This window comes from Mobula hypostoma, chromosome 21 (assembly GCF_963921235.1).
Source record: "Mobula hypostoma chromosome 21, sMobHyp1.1, whole genome shotgun sequence".
Classification (NCBI taxonomy): Eukaryota; Metazoa; Chordata; class Chondrichthyes; order Myliobatiformes; family Myliobatidae; genus Mobula; species Mobula hypostoma.
This window is the reverse complement of record NC_086117.1, coordinates 58,444,400-58,458,897: the sequence shown is the minus strand read 5'-3', so window position 1 is coordinate 58,458,897 and position 14,498 is coordinate 58,444,400. Positions and strand designations below refer to the sequence as shown.

The following is a 14,498-nucleotide window of genomic DNA, read 5'->3' as shown; positions in this document are numbered from 1 at the left end:
CGGCCCTCCAATCCCCTCCCAGCCACTTAACCAAACGTCTCCACAGTTGCAGCTGACCCACTTCCACCACTTTTAGCAGCTCGCTTCCCACTCGTACGACCCTCTGAGTGAAGGCTCCCCTTCAATATTGACCTTTCACCCATGACCTCAAATTCTAGTCTCATCCACCAACCTCAGTGGAAAAAGCCTGCTTGCATTTACCCTATCTATACCCCTTAATGTTGTATACCTCCATCAGATCTCCTCTCATTCCAGAGCATTCGAGATACCCTATCTTGCTGTTTCCAAAATGGATATTTACTACTGCAGTGGGAATGTTCTTTGGTCACCAGGACAGTAACCTAGATGTAGCTCAGCCCAGGCATATCTTCCAAAAGCCTGCAGGCGGATGTAATTCATCAGCATTCATCTGAATGTCCTCCTGCCTCTTGCCTAAGTTCATCCCCGGGATTTGGGAATTGAGAGAAAGGTTAGCTGTAATCGTCACATGTACGTCGAAACATGGAAGCATGCAGTGAAATGTGTTGTTTTTAGTCAACAATCGACACAGTCTGAGCAAAAGTGCTGGGGGCAGCCCACTAGTTTCCGAGGCCCACGCAACATACCCACAATATGGCACTAATCAGCTGCTGGGTCCGTTGTTGTTTGTCATCTCTATCAACAATCTGGATGATAATGTGGTTAACAGGATCAGCAAATTTGCAGATGACACTAAGATTGGGGGTGTAGTGGACAGTGAGGAAGACTATCAGAACTTGCAGCAAGATCTGGACCGGCTGAAAAATGGCAGCACAAGAGTGAGGTGTTGCACTTTGAGAGGACCGACTAGGGTAGGTCTTATAGTGGGCAGTAAGGCACCTCGGGGTGCAGTAGAGCAAAGGGATCTGGGAATACAGGTCCATAATTGGAAGTGGCGTCACAGATAGATGGGGTCATTAAGAAAGCTTTTGGCACATTGTCCTTCATTAAAGGAAGTATTGAGTACAGGAGACGGCTATTATGTTGAAGTTGTACAAGACATTGGTGAGGCCTGCTTTGGAGTGTTGTGGTCACCTGCCTACAGGAAAGATGTAATAAGATTGAACGAGTGCAGAGAAAATTTACAAGGATGTTACTGGGACCTGAGCTATAAGGAGAGATTGAATAGGTTACAACTTTATTCCCTAGAATGCAGAAGATTGAGGGGAGATTCAATGGAGGTATGCAAAATTATGAGGGGTAGAGACAGGGTAAATGCAAGCAGACTTTTTCCATTTTTACTTCTTCTTACCTGCCTATCACTTCCCCCTGGGTTCCCTCCTCTAGAGGCAATGGGTTAAGGGAGAAAAGTGAAATATTTAAGGGGAACGTGAGGGGAAACTTCACAGAGAGGGTGGTGAGAGTGTGGAATGAGCTGCCAGCGCAAATGGTGGATGCAAGCTCGATTTTAATGATTAAGAAAAGTTTGGATGGGAGGGGTTTGGGGGGCTATGGTCTGGGTGCAGGTCAATAGGACTAGGCAGCTTAAATGATTTGGTATGGACTAGATGTACTGAGGGGCCTGTTTCTGTGCTATGACTCCAACCCTAGAGTACGAGGGGAAACTGGAGCACACAGAGCAACTCCACACCTTCATGGGGAGAACATACTTACTGGGGTGGCAGGAATCGAACCACGATTGGTAACTGCTGGTGTTGAAAAGCGACTGCACTAACTGCTATGCTACTGTGATGCCCCAAAGAGCTGCCTTCTGAAATTGGCGTGAGAACTGACTGAGCTCTTGTTAAAATGTAACTGTGTTTGTGAATGAGCAACACATGCACCCTTCTTCCTGTTGCCATCATTATCTGTGAAGGGGTAAGGATGGCAGATTCCCTTCCCACTATCCAGGACATGCACCCTTCTTGCTGTTGCTATCAGAAAAGAGATAACCTTATGAACAGTCATTACCCTTGAGCCATTCGGCTCTGGAAGCAGAGGGGATAACTCCATCACGGAACTGTTCCCACAATCAGTAAACTCACTTTCAACGACTCTTCATCCCATGTTCTTGATGTTTTTTGCTTATTTATTCTTTTCTTTCTGTATTTCCACAGTTTGTTGTCTTTTGCACACTGATTGTATACCTTTGTGGTTTTTCATTGATTCTGTTGTGTTTCTTTGTATTTATTGATTCAAAATTAAAAGTACATTTATTATCAAAGTATGAATATATTATACAACCTTGAGATTTGTCTCCTTACAGGCAGCCGCTAAACAAAGAAACCCAAAAGAACCCCCAAAAATGTCTAATGTGCGGAGAGAGAAAAATAACAAATTGTGCAAACAACGGAAGTAAGCAAATAGCATTTAGAATGAAAGCGCAGGAATGCCTGCAAGAAAATGAATCTCAGGGTTGTATATGCAGATGTGTATATACTTTGATAATAAATTTACTTTGAACTTTGTGAGAATTCAATAGGTTTATGATTATTCTCAGCTTTGTACTTGCAACTTCAAAACCAATTTGTATTCTCAAATACAATTTAAGACCGTTCATCAGGTCCAGATGAAAAGTCTTGGCCTGGCACATGAGCTGTCCTTTTCCCTCTTTCACCATGGGTGCTGCCCCCCCCCCCCCACCCCCAGCTTAAACACTCTCAACTATGAAACCAGGTTTTAAAAAATTTAGATATAGAGCACAGTAATGGGTTCAGAAAAGCCTGCGCATCTCTGCTGCCCACGAACGGACTAACCCGTACGTGTGGGAATCCAGAGCACTCGCACGAAACCCACGCGGTCACAGGGAGAAGGGACAAGCTCCTTACAGTCAGGGGCGGAAATGAACCTGGCTGCAGCTACAAAGAAGGCACGACAACGGCTATATTTCATCAGGTGTTTGAGAAGATTTGGTACGTCACCAAAGACAGTGGCAAGTTTCTATGGACGTACCCTGGTGAGCATTTTGACTGGTAGTATGACTGTCTGGGTTGGGGGTGTGGGGGCTACTGTACAAGATTGAAATAAGCTGCAGAGACTTGTAAACTCGAAGCTGAACACAAATGTAATTTCAGACTACTTGTATCACATATGAATTTGGAGAAACGAAATTAACTTTTATTGAATTGAATGCATTTAATTGCATAACTGCTGATGCTTTGCAGTAGTTCAGCTAAGCTAAAAATGTTTTGTTGATGATTTTTGTTTATACTCAGTGTCTGCTTCTTCTTGCTTAAGGGTCCAACAATAATCAGCCCGTATTAATGGATTCCAGTTGCCCTGATACCGTTTCTCCATGACCACAGTGTCCTGGTGAAACCTTTCACCGTGCTCGTCACTGACAGCGCCAAGATTGGCGAAGGAGTCTAAATGGGAATGCAGAAAATGAATCTTTAGTGACATGTTACACTTCATGGTTTTGTACGCTTAAAGTATGTTGTCAACCAGCTGCGTGTAGTTTGGTGCTCTGTAGTCGCCAAGAAAATTTTCAACAATATCCTTGAATGCTTTACATGCAATTTTCTCCGTCCCACGAGAAGTTCTTCAAATTGCCTGTCATTGGTAACCTGTTTGATTTGTGGACCAACAAAAATGCCTTCCTTAATCTTGGCATCAGTTATTCTGGCTTGAATTATGAATTTAAATAACAAATATAGGTGAATTTGAAAAAAAAACTGATGGGCGATAGGGAAATTTCATGGCAATTTTCATGATCAGCCCCCCAAAATCCTTTCATTGGCATCCATCTGTCTTGAAGGACAATGAATAATCATCATCACAAGCCTGGGTGGAAGGTATGGAGACCCTGAGATGCCCAGTCGTTAAGACCCCCCTCTCAGCCTCACCAGTGTAGTCCAAAGGAAAGTTTATGAAGCGATACGTTTGGCACCAGCTTGGCTGCAGGAACTGTCGGAAGGATGTTCAATGACGTCCAGCTGCCCTAGGGTCTCCATTCCGGATTTTCTGTCTGAGTTTACTCCTGGAACCTTCACCTCTCCGAGGCTGCCCACAGGCAATGGGGCTATTTACCCATAGCTGGGGATCTGGTTCACGAGCACCAGGGGATGTCCACACATCGATGGGCCTGCGAGCTACGTTTGCAGGGGGCTAGACCCCCTTGCCCTCTGTAGTTCAGCCCGAGTCCGAAAGGAGTTCAGTTTCTGTGTGTCGTCAGCGAGGAGGCACTACATGAGGCTTGCTGTTGGGGAGGCTATGTACTGGCAGGGAGAGACTTGCACACTCAGTTTTCCTTTTTGTAAGACTGCTAGCCAGCGGTGGAAGCTGCAAGTGGGAGCGACAAGCGCTACCCACTGCACTACCACACTGGACGCAGCACAACAACCTTTTGACACCCAAGGTCCATGAGATGCACTCAAAAGTATTCAGGAAGTAAGATCTTTGTTGTCCAGTGTTATTGAAGTGCCTTTCTAAAGACAAGGCTGTATTTAAACTAGACATGAACTAGAAATTCTGGGAACTATTCATTGTGGTCAAAGTCTGGCTTGGTGTCTCGTTGCCTTGATATCAGTTCAAGCTGTGCATTAAAGTGTGGGGAGATTGTGAACTTGGCACAGTATAAAATTCCTGTTTTGGTTTGTAATGTTTGTCTAGACGAATAAGCTGCCGTCTTTACAGGGATTATTTTATTCTTCAGTGGGAAAACAAAAGCTTAACTATCAGTTTTCTGATTTAATCAAGAGCTGTGTAACAAATGGTGCAAAACAGCAAGAACAACAACATAAAGGACCAAATATACAATCCTGTGCAAAAGTCGAGCTATATCTATGTGCCTCAGAGGTAGAAGTGTACCCCAAACTGATTAACAAGAGTCACCATACAATGTAGTCAGATGTTTTATGGTCTCCGTTTGAAAAGATGGTTTAAGGCTGATTTATAAAAATAGATTTTAAAAGTGCAATATAAAGGAAAGAGAGGCTATAATATGGAAACATAGAACAATACAGTACAGGCCCTTTGGCCCACAACGTTGTGCTGACCCTTTAAACTACATTCAGATCAAACCTTTCCTCTCACTTAGCTCTTCATTTTTCTATTATCCATGTGCCTAAGAGTCTCTCAAATTTCCTAATAGGACCTCTGTCACCACCCCTGGAAGCACTAGTGGAATGGTGTTGCAGAAACAACTTGGCACTCGACGTCAGTAAGACGAAAGAGCTGATTGTGGACTTCTGGAAGGGTAAGACGAAGGACCACATACCAATCCTCATAGAGGGGTCAGAAGTGGAGAGAGTGAGCAGTTTCAAGTTCCTGGGTGTCAAGATCCTTGAGGACCTAAACTGGTCCCAACATATTGATGCAGTTATAAAGAAGGCAAGACAACGACTATACTTCGTTAGGAGTTTGAAGAGATTTAGCATGTCAACAAATACACTCAAAAACTTCTATATGTGTACCATGGAAAACATTCTGACAGGCTGCATCACTATGGTATCGGGGAGGGGGGGCTACTATACAGGACTGAAAGAAGCTGTAGAGGGTTGTAAATTTAGTCGGCTCCATCTTGGGTACTAGCCTACAAAGTACCCAGGACATCTTCAGGGAGCAGTGTCTCAGAAAGGCAGCGTCCATTATTAAGGACCTCCAGCACCCAGGACATTCCCTTTTCTCACTGTTACCATCAGGGAGAAGGTACAGAAGCCTGAAGACACACAATCAGCGATTCAGGAACAGCTTCTTCCCCTCTGCCATCCGATTCCTAAATGGACATTGAATTCTTGGACACTGTCTCACTTTTTATTTCTGTTTTTTTGCATGTTTTTTTTAATCTATTCAATATGTGTATACTGTAATTTATTTATTATTATTTTGTTTTGTTTTTTTCGTCTGTATCAGTGGTCCCCAACCACTGGGCCGCGAGGAAACCATATGAGTGAACGGCACCTTTCCTCATTCTCTGTCACGCCCGCTGTTGAACTTGAACGCATGCGAGGTCATTACTCACGCGTGGTTATCAGTCGGTCATTAACCTTCAACTACTTGATGAGTAAAAAAGAAACGTCGCTTGAGAGTTTCTTTGGAAGAGGTGGCAGGGGACATAAAAGGCCTAACAATGATGATAACGCAGAGACAGCTGAGGCCAAGACTGCAAAAAAAAAAGAGAAAGCTTCCTTCAACAGAAAATACCATGAGTCATACATAAAATATGGCTTTATTGTGACCGGTGACTCACACGCTCCAAGCCCCCTGTGTGTGTTATGTGGAGACAAGCTGTCTAATGAGGCAATGAAGCCCTCAAAACTGCTTCGGAACCTTGAGTCCAAGCACCCTGCACTTAAAGACAAATCTGTTGAGTTTTTTGAGTGGAAAAAACGTGAGCAAGCGAGACAGAAACAAGTGCTAGAGTCACCACCTCCACCAATGCTGCTGCTCTGACAGCATCGTACTTAGTGGCTGGCCGTATTGCTAAGGATAAGAAGCCTTTCACTGTTGGTGAAGAATTGATTCTGCCTGCTGCCAAGGACATGTGCCGTGAACTGTACAAGACGGCACAGGTTTCTCTTTCAGCTACCACAGTTTCAAGGGGAATCGATGACATAGCGGAGGACATCGAAGCACAGCTGTTGGAACGGCTGAACGAGTCTGGTTTCACTAGCCGAGTCAGAGGTTGCTCCTGAACGTCAGTCTACACACTGTGTCACACACAGGGAAATGCTGGCTAGCCGAAAAATGTCACCTGATCTTAACAGCATATTGAGTGATGTTGTTGAAGTCATCAATCACATCAAAGCAAAAGCCCTTAACTCACGACTGTTTGAGCAGCTTTGCAAGGAAATGGATGCAGAGCACAAACACCTTCTCTTACACATTGAAGTCAGGTGGCTATCAAGGGGGAGAGCCCTGACCAGGGTTTTTGAGTTAAGAGAGCAGCTACAGAGATTTCTTTCAGGAACAAAGTCACCACTGGCAGCACCCTTCAGTGACGAGGAGTGGATAGCAAAACTCGCTAATCTGTGTGACACCTTCAACCTGCTCAATTTGTCACTTCAGGGGAGAATGACAACTGTCATTCACCTAGTCAATGAGATCAGTAGACGGAAGAAGTCCCCATTAGGTCAAATAAGCGGTAAACCAGCAGAGGACCATGTCCTGACATGGTTTACCCACTTTAAGAACCTGCTGGGAAGCCCCCCAATGATCACGGAGGAAGAAGAAGAGGACATACCCACGAGACTAATGCAAGTCGACATCGATGACGACCCATTCACCATTGAGGAACTGAAGAAGGCCAAATATGTACTCAAACAGCACAGGAGCGCTGGACCAGATGGGATACCACCAGATGACCTGAAGAACTCGACATCTTGCTGGACATATGCAATACGGCACTGATGAAAGGCGACAAACCAGAACAGTGGTCACTCTCAAACATTATCCCAGCCCTCACGTCTGGATCCCTCACGAAGACAGATAACTACCGTGGTATCAGCTTGACCTGCATCTTAGCAAAGCTATACAATTGGATGATCTTGAACAGGATTTGCACCGCCATTGACCCTAAGGTAAGATTCAATCAGAATGGTTTTCAGCAGAAGCGTGCAACAGCAATGCAAATACTTGCTCTCCGTAGAATCATTGAGGAAGTCAAGAAGAACAACCTACCAGCCGTGCTCATTGATTTTCGCAAAGCTTTTGACTCCATTCACAGAGGTAAAATGCTGAAGATCCTGAAAGCTTACGGAGTGCCAGACCATCTACTGAGAGCAATAGAGTCCAGCTATACCAAAACCATGGTGAAAGTTGTATCACCAGACAGAGAAACAGCAGTGTTCGAGCTCCTAGCTGATGTGCTGCAAGGAAACACTCTGGCACCCTACATCTTTATAATCGTCCTTGATCACGCTCTGTGTCAAGCTACCAAAGATCATGACAAGCTTGGTTTTACCATAAAACCAGGACAAACCAAAAGGGTCAGGCCAGTTACACTCACAGATCTCGATTTTGCAGATGACATAGTCCTGCTCTCTGACCAGATGGAGGAAACACAGCAGCTACTGACAAAAGTGGAAATTGAGTGCAATAAAGTTGGACTTCACCTAAACGCTGAAAAGGCAGATTACATGGTGTTTAACTGCGACAAAGGTACTCTCAAGACCGTAAAGAATGATACCATTAAGAATGTCTTTGACTACAAGTACCTCGGGCCAAGAATGATGAGTTCGGAGAAGGACATAAAGATACGGAAGGCGCTGGCTTGGAGGGCTATGAACGACGTGAAAGAAATCTGGAAGTCGAACCTGACCAGAGGGCTTAAAAAGAGGATTTTCATAGCAGTCATAGAGTCTATTCTCATGTATGGATGTGAGACATGGACACTCACCAAGACTATGCGAAAGTCTCTAGGTGGTTGCTATACACGAATGCTCCGGATGGCTCTTGACATGAATTGGCAACAGCACATGACGAATGTTGAGCTCTATATAACAACCTACCGACGCTCACCACTAAAATCGAGGCGAGAAGACTGCAACTAGCGGGGCACTGTCTACGTCACCCCGAGCTACCTGCCAGCCTAGTCATCAAATGGGAGCCCAAGCACGGGAGGATGAACCCTGGGCACCCTCCCAAGACTATGGTCAACATGCTCCTAGAAGACAGCGGCGCGGCTGATGTAGATGAACTGAACACACTGATGAGAGAGAGGGAGAAATGGAGAGTCCGTCATCGTGTCTGACACCGGCACCCTAGACCTGAGTTGAAGTCGTAGTAGCAGTAGGTTTAATATTAAATTCATTAGATAAACCCTTTTAGAAACAAAATTGACTGTATTAGCCACTGGTAAGTGACTTACAACCTATATTCCGGTCGTGATTAACACCCCCCCCCCCACCCAATATTAAACCGGTCCGCGGTGCAAAAAAGGTTGGGGACCCCTGTTCTATATTATGTATTGCATTGAACTGCTGCTGCTAAGTTAACAAATTTCCCGACGCGTAATAAATCTGATTCTGATTTTCTACACATCCACCACTTTGTGTTTATAAAAAAAAACACTGACATTCACTTATCCTTTGCTCCATCTACCTTAAAATTATGTCCCCTCCTATCAGCCATTTCTGCCTGGGGAGTAGGGTGCTGGCTGTCCACTCTGTCTGTTCCTCTGTCAAGTCACCTGCCAACCTCCTTTACTCCAAAGCCTGATTTATGTTGGAGCTCACTGATCTCGAGGAGGCTGCAACAAAGATCTTCTTGTTTTTGTTAGAGATGCAATGTGGAACAGGCCCTTCCGGCCCAGTTCAGGAACAGCTTCCTTCCCTCTGCGATCCGATTTCTGAATGGACATTGAACACTGCTTCTTTAATTCTGTTTTTTGCTCTACTTATTTAATTTAATTATTTAATGTGCATGTATGTGTGTATGTATATATTTACTGTAATTCAGTTTTCTTTTTCTCTCTATTGTGTATTGCATTGTACTGCTGCCACAAAAGTTACAAATTTCATAATTAAACCTGATTCTGATGTACCAAAAACTTATTTGGGAAGAGAGATCTGTGTTCATACATTCAATGGCATGCAAAGAAATGTACTTCATATGCAGCTGGTAGTGGTGAAGTTTTATAAAAATACTGTTCACAGAAGCGGCAAGATAGTGCTGAACCAACAAACTCCCTGTACACAGCGTACAGCTCCATCACAAAATGCAGTGGATCTACACCACTGGTATTTCTTCTCATTTTTAAAAAAATGGGTATTTTCCTCTTACACACATCCCGTAGTGGATCAGTCAGTCATTCTGCTGTGGAAAAGCAGTCGCGTTTCAACGTGGGCAGTAATTTTATTTGTTTATTGGGAACAGCGCGGAATGGCCCCTTTGAGCCCAGCATTCCCCGATTTAATCTGAGCCAAATCACGGGACAATTTACAATGAACTATTAACCTAGTAACTGGTATGTCTTTGGACTGTGGGAGGAAACCCACGCCATCACTCCTTACAGGCAGCGGCGGGTATTGAACCCGTGTTGTTGGTACAGCAAAGCGTTGTGCTTTATACTACTATACTATACTATACTGGCACTACACTACCGTGTGATGGGAATTGAACCCCTGTCGCTGGTACTGTAAAGTGTTGTGCTAACCACTACACTACCGTGTGATGGGAATTGAACCCGGGTCACTGGTACTGTAAAGCGTTGTGCTGACCACTACATTACCGTGCGATGGGAATTGAACCCGGGTCACTGGTACTGTAAAGTGTTGTGCTAACCACTACACTACCGTGCGATGGGAATTGAACCCGGGTCACTGGTACTGTAAAGTGTTGTGCTAACCACTACACTACCGTGCGATGGGAATTGAACCCGGGTCACTGGTACTGTAAAGTGTTGTGCTAACCACTATGCTTCCATGCTGCCCTAAGGAGAGGAGGTTTCCCTCCCTTAAAAAGCTCAAGTGAACAGATGGTATTTTTTAGTCATTTTGAACTCCATTCAAATTCTCAAATTTCTCCTGACATTACCTCATGATTAGATGACCATAATGCTTGCTGGTGCCGTGGTGGATTGTCAGTTGCTTTTGAACAATTTTACTAGCCCTATTATGTTACTTATTGCAATGCATTGTGTTTTATAAAATTACTCTCAAGGATATTCTTGTTTTCCCAATCCCATTCCTTAAGCTGCCAAGTATTTGTGAGCATCTTCTTGGCCCAGCCCAGGACAGTCATCTCTTGTGAGGCGCTTGGATCTTTCCTATGGGAAAATTCTTCCAGTGACTTCAGCATGGAAGCAAACCATTGGAATGCCACATCACACCAAAATGAGATTCCAAACCACCTCAGAACTCTTAAGATCTGAACTTTAAAACATTTCTCCTGGGAATTAGTTCTAAAGGATTTTTACATACGAGTGTCCTATTAAGCCACAGCTAGTGCTTAGGCCTCATCTAGAGGGCACAGCCTAGAATACCAGGACATCCCTTTACAACAGAGATGAGGAAGAATTTGGGTGTATTTAAGGCAGAGATTGATAGGTATCTGAGTAGCCAGGGCATCAAAGGTTATGGTGAGAAGGCGGGGGAGTGGGACTAAATGGGAGAATGGATCAGCTCATGATAAAATGGCGGAGCAGACTCGATGGGCCGAATGGCCGACTTCTCCTCTGTCTTATGGTCTAATTTCTTTGGCCAGAGGCTGGTGAATCTGTGGAATCCATTGGCAGTGACAGCTGTGGAGGTCAATTCATTGGGTATATTTTGATAGGGTTCTTGATTATTTAGGGATGTCAAAGGTTATGGGGAGAAGACAGGAGAATGGGGTTGAGAGAGAAAATAAATCAGCCATGATAGAATGGCAGAGCAGACTCAATGGGCTAATTCTGCTCTATGTGTATAGCCTCTGTGTGCTATAGTCAGGAGAAATCTGAGAATTTGAATGGAGTTCAAAATGACTGAAAGATACCATCTGTTTGCTTGAGCTTTTTATGGAGGGAAAGCCTCCTCTCCTTAGGGTGGCACTACAGCGTAGTGGTTGGCAAAATGCTTCACAGTACCAGGATCTACTGGAAAGGCAGACTGGCATTTGTGTGGCACCATTCCCACCCCAGGGCCATTGTACAATGAGACAGGCAGTGAAGAGCTTTGGTTACCACTGGGGCAATGATGAAAATAGTCACCAATTCATGCACAGTAAGATTCCCACTGTCAGCTCTGTCCAGATAACAGAGACGCATTCTACAGGTGCTGGAAATCCAGAGCAACACACACAAGACACTGGAGGAACTCAGCAGATCAGGCAGCATCCATGGAAATGAATGAACAGTCAATGTTTTGGGCTGAGACCCTTTATCAGGACTGGAAAGGAAGATGCCCAAATAAGGTGGAGGGAGGGGAAGGTACACAAGCTAGAAGGTGATAGGTGAAGCCAGGTGGGTGGGGATGAAGTAAGAAACTTCTCCTCATTTTCTTTCTTTGATAGTTCACTCTTCTCTCCTATCAGATTCTTTCTTCTCCAGCCCTTTACCTGTTCCTGCATCGTTTGCTCCTGCCAGATATACAAACTCGCTCTGTGCTGCACGTTAAGTACAGTATTGTGCAGACGTCTGAGGTACCCCAGCTATATACATAAATGTGCTTAAGACTTTTGCACAGGACTTTATGTGTGATGAACAAATTTAAGACCAAGACTGCTTATCGGTAGCACATAAATCCAGAGTTGGAAAATGACGGTGACCAAAGCTATCTCATTAGATATTCCAAAATCTGAAACTCTTCCAGCCCCAAGCATTTTCGATAAGGGACACTCAACCTGTATTTTTCAACCTTCCCCCTAAAATATCAAAGAGACACAAGAGACTGGAGTGCAGAAGAAATGGGGGAAGGGGTCTCATTGAAACCTATCGAATATTGAAAAGCCTAGATAGAGTGGATGTGGAGAGGATGTTTCCTGTGGTGGGGTAGTCTAGACCAGAAGGCAGAGCCTCAGAATAGAGGGGCATCCTTTTAGAATGGAGATGGGGAGGAATTTCAGGAACCAGAGGAAATTGAATCTGTGGAATATATTGCTATGGATGACTGTGGAGGCCATTTCAATGGGTATGTTTAAAGCAGAGGTTGATATGTTCTTGATTCACTGGGGTGTGAAAGGGATTGAGAAGGATAATAACTCAGTCATGATGAAATGGCAGAGCAGACTTGATGGGCTGAATGGCCTAATTCTGGAGATGCTGGAATCTGGAGCCATAAGCAACCTGTTGGAAGAACTGAGCAGGTCCAACAGCGTCTGTGGGTGTTCTGATGATTAGAGCATTGACCTGAAATGTTGACAATTCCTTTTGTCCTACTAATCTGCCAAGTTGCTCCAGCCAATTAACTGTTGATCCAGTGGGCCCCACTACCTCTCTCTGCACACTTGGGGATTTTACCTGGCCTTTGACCAACTCTGTCATTCCTAGGTTTCCAAGAGGAGCTCGTCGAGCTCACCTACTGTCTGTGACTGGCTGGTGCCAGATCTCCCACCTTCTGAAGAGAAGAACCCAGCGGTGGATCGAGCAGGAGATGACAGAGAGGATTCTCCTTCCAGACAGCGAACGTGCTACACGCACAAACCCAGGGATGCTCAGGGGCCACTGCCGAGAGATTGGTATGGCTGGGCTTCAACAGGACCACTTACTAAGCTGGTGGAGAAGTGTGTGAGTATATCAAGCCAAGAGGGATACAGAGCACTGGAGAAATTGGTTGTTTTCACACTGTTGAGGGTAATTGCAGGTACATTCAGTGGAGGGAAAACAGTGTAAATGATCTCACTTCGAGAAAATGCACAGGTGTGTTCCATCCTTTTGGAAAGCACTTGTAGAGGGAGGAAGTCAAAGTCAAAGTGAATGTACCTTTGGGATCTGTGTGTTATGTGTACAACTTTACACCCTGGTTTGAAGAAACCTTGTCTCATATCTATATGCATTATATGGTTACAATGCCTATAAAAAGTATTCACCCCCACCCTTGGAAGTTTTCATGTTTTATTATTTGACGATATTGAATCACAGAGGATTTAATTTGGCTATTTTTGACACTGATCAACAGAAAAAGACTCTACCACAGGGATGGCCACCCTATGGTGCATGTGGCAAAAGTGGCGCATTGGATGATTAGAAGTGGCGCATTGCACCCTAGTGATAAGCCTACTCATCCAAAAAGTATTAACCAAAAACCGATTTGTAGAAAAGAAATCTATAACAGGAGCTCACGTAACATAGAGCTAGAGATGGGTTTTACTGAAAATAAATCTAAAACTTACTTTTAGCGATTTTATTATTTCGTGCACATCTTTTGGTGAATGTTATCTTTCACATTAATCTGTTTTCAATTAAAGAAAATATTCAATGAGTCAAACTAGGAAAGAAGGACGTTTGTTCTGCCGTCGTTCCATAACTGTACAATACACGTTTGATACTTGTTTGATCCTGAGGCGCCGGGCATCTGCACCAGTGGTGCGTCGCAGGTTTTTGCCAGTCAGTTTACAATTGACACTCGTGAGCTACGGAGTTGTGCTTTGTTGGTCCTTTGTGGACATTTGCAGTTTTGTACTTTTTCGAAAATTAAACCTTGTTTTTACATTCAGTTACCCATCACAGTGCAAAAGAAAAGCAGGAAGTGATAGTATGCGTGAATTCAATAACAGTGGGAAAATGAGTTCTTATTTATAGTGGGTCCGTCAGGAAAACCGTTGTGCATTGTTTGTGAAAACACTTTCTCACATAATAGGAGACATGATCTTAATAGACAGTATAAATCACAACATCAGACTGAAATAGAAGGAAAACTGAAGCTAGTGCTTGGGTCTGAGTTACAGAAAGAATATGTGATTAAGAAAACGGAAGAAATTAAAAGAAGACAAAATATATTTGTTAGAAGTCTCATAAGGTAAGTAATGTTTATCTTGCTTTTATATTAAATGCTAAATATGTCTATATTAACATTTTTACACATTTTTGGCCAGGTGGATTCAGAATTGGCTTGCCTGCAGAAAGCAGAGGGTGGTGGTGGAGGGAGTACGTTTGGATTGGAGGGTTGTGACTAGTGGGGTCT

General features: G+C 44.0%; 1 protein-coding gene across 2 annotated transcripts in view; it reads left to right on the top strand.

Moving 5' to 3' along the window:
• Positions 1-14,498, top strand: part of si:dkey-112e17.1 (uncharacterized) — an 89,969-nt gene that overhangs the window by 63,825 nt on the left and 11,646 nt on the right. For both annotated transcript variants that reach the window (XM_063073218.1, XM_063073217.1), the window contains one exon: positions 12,866-13,102. In XM_063073218.1, coding sequence (XP_062929288.1) covers positions 12,866-13,102 — 237 coding nt within the window. The remainder of the gene's footprint in view (positions 1-12,865; positions 13,103-14,498) is intronic.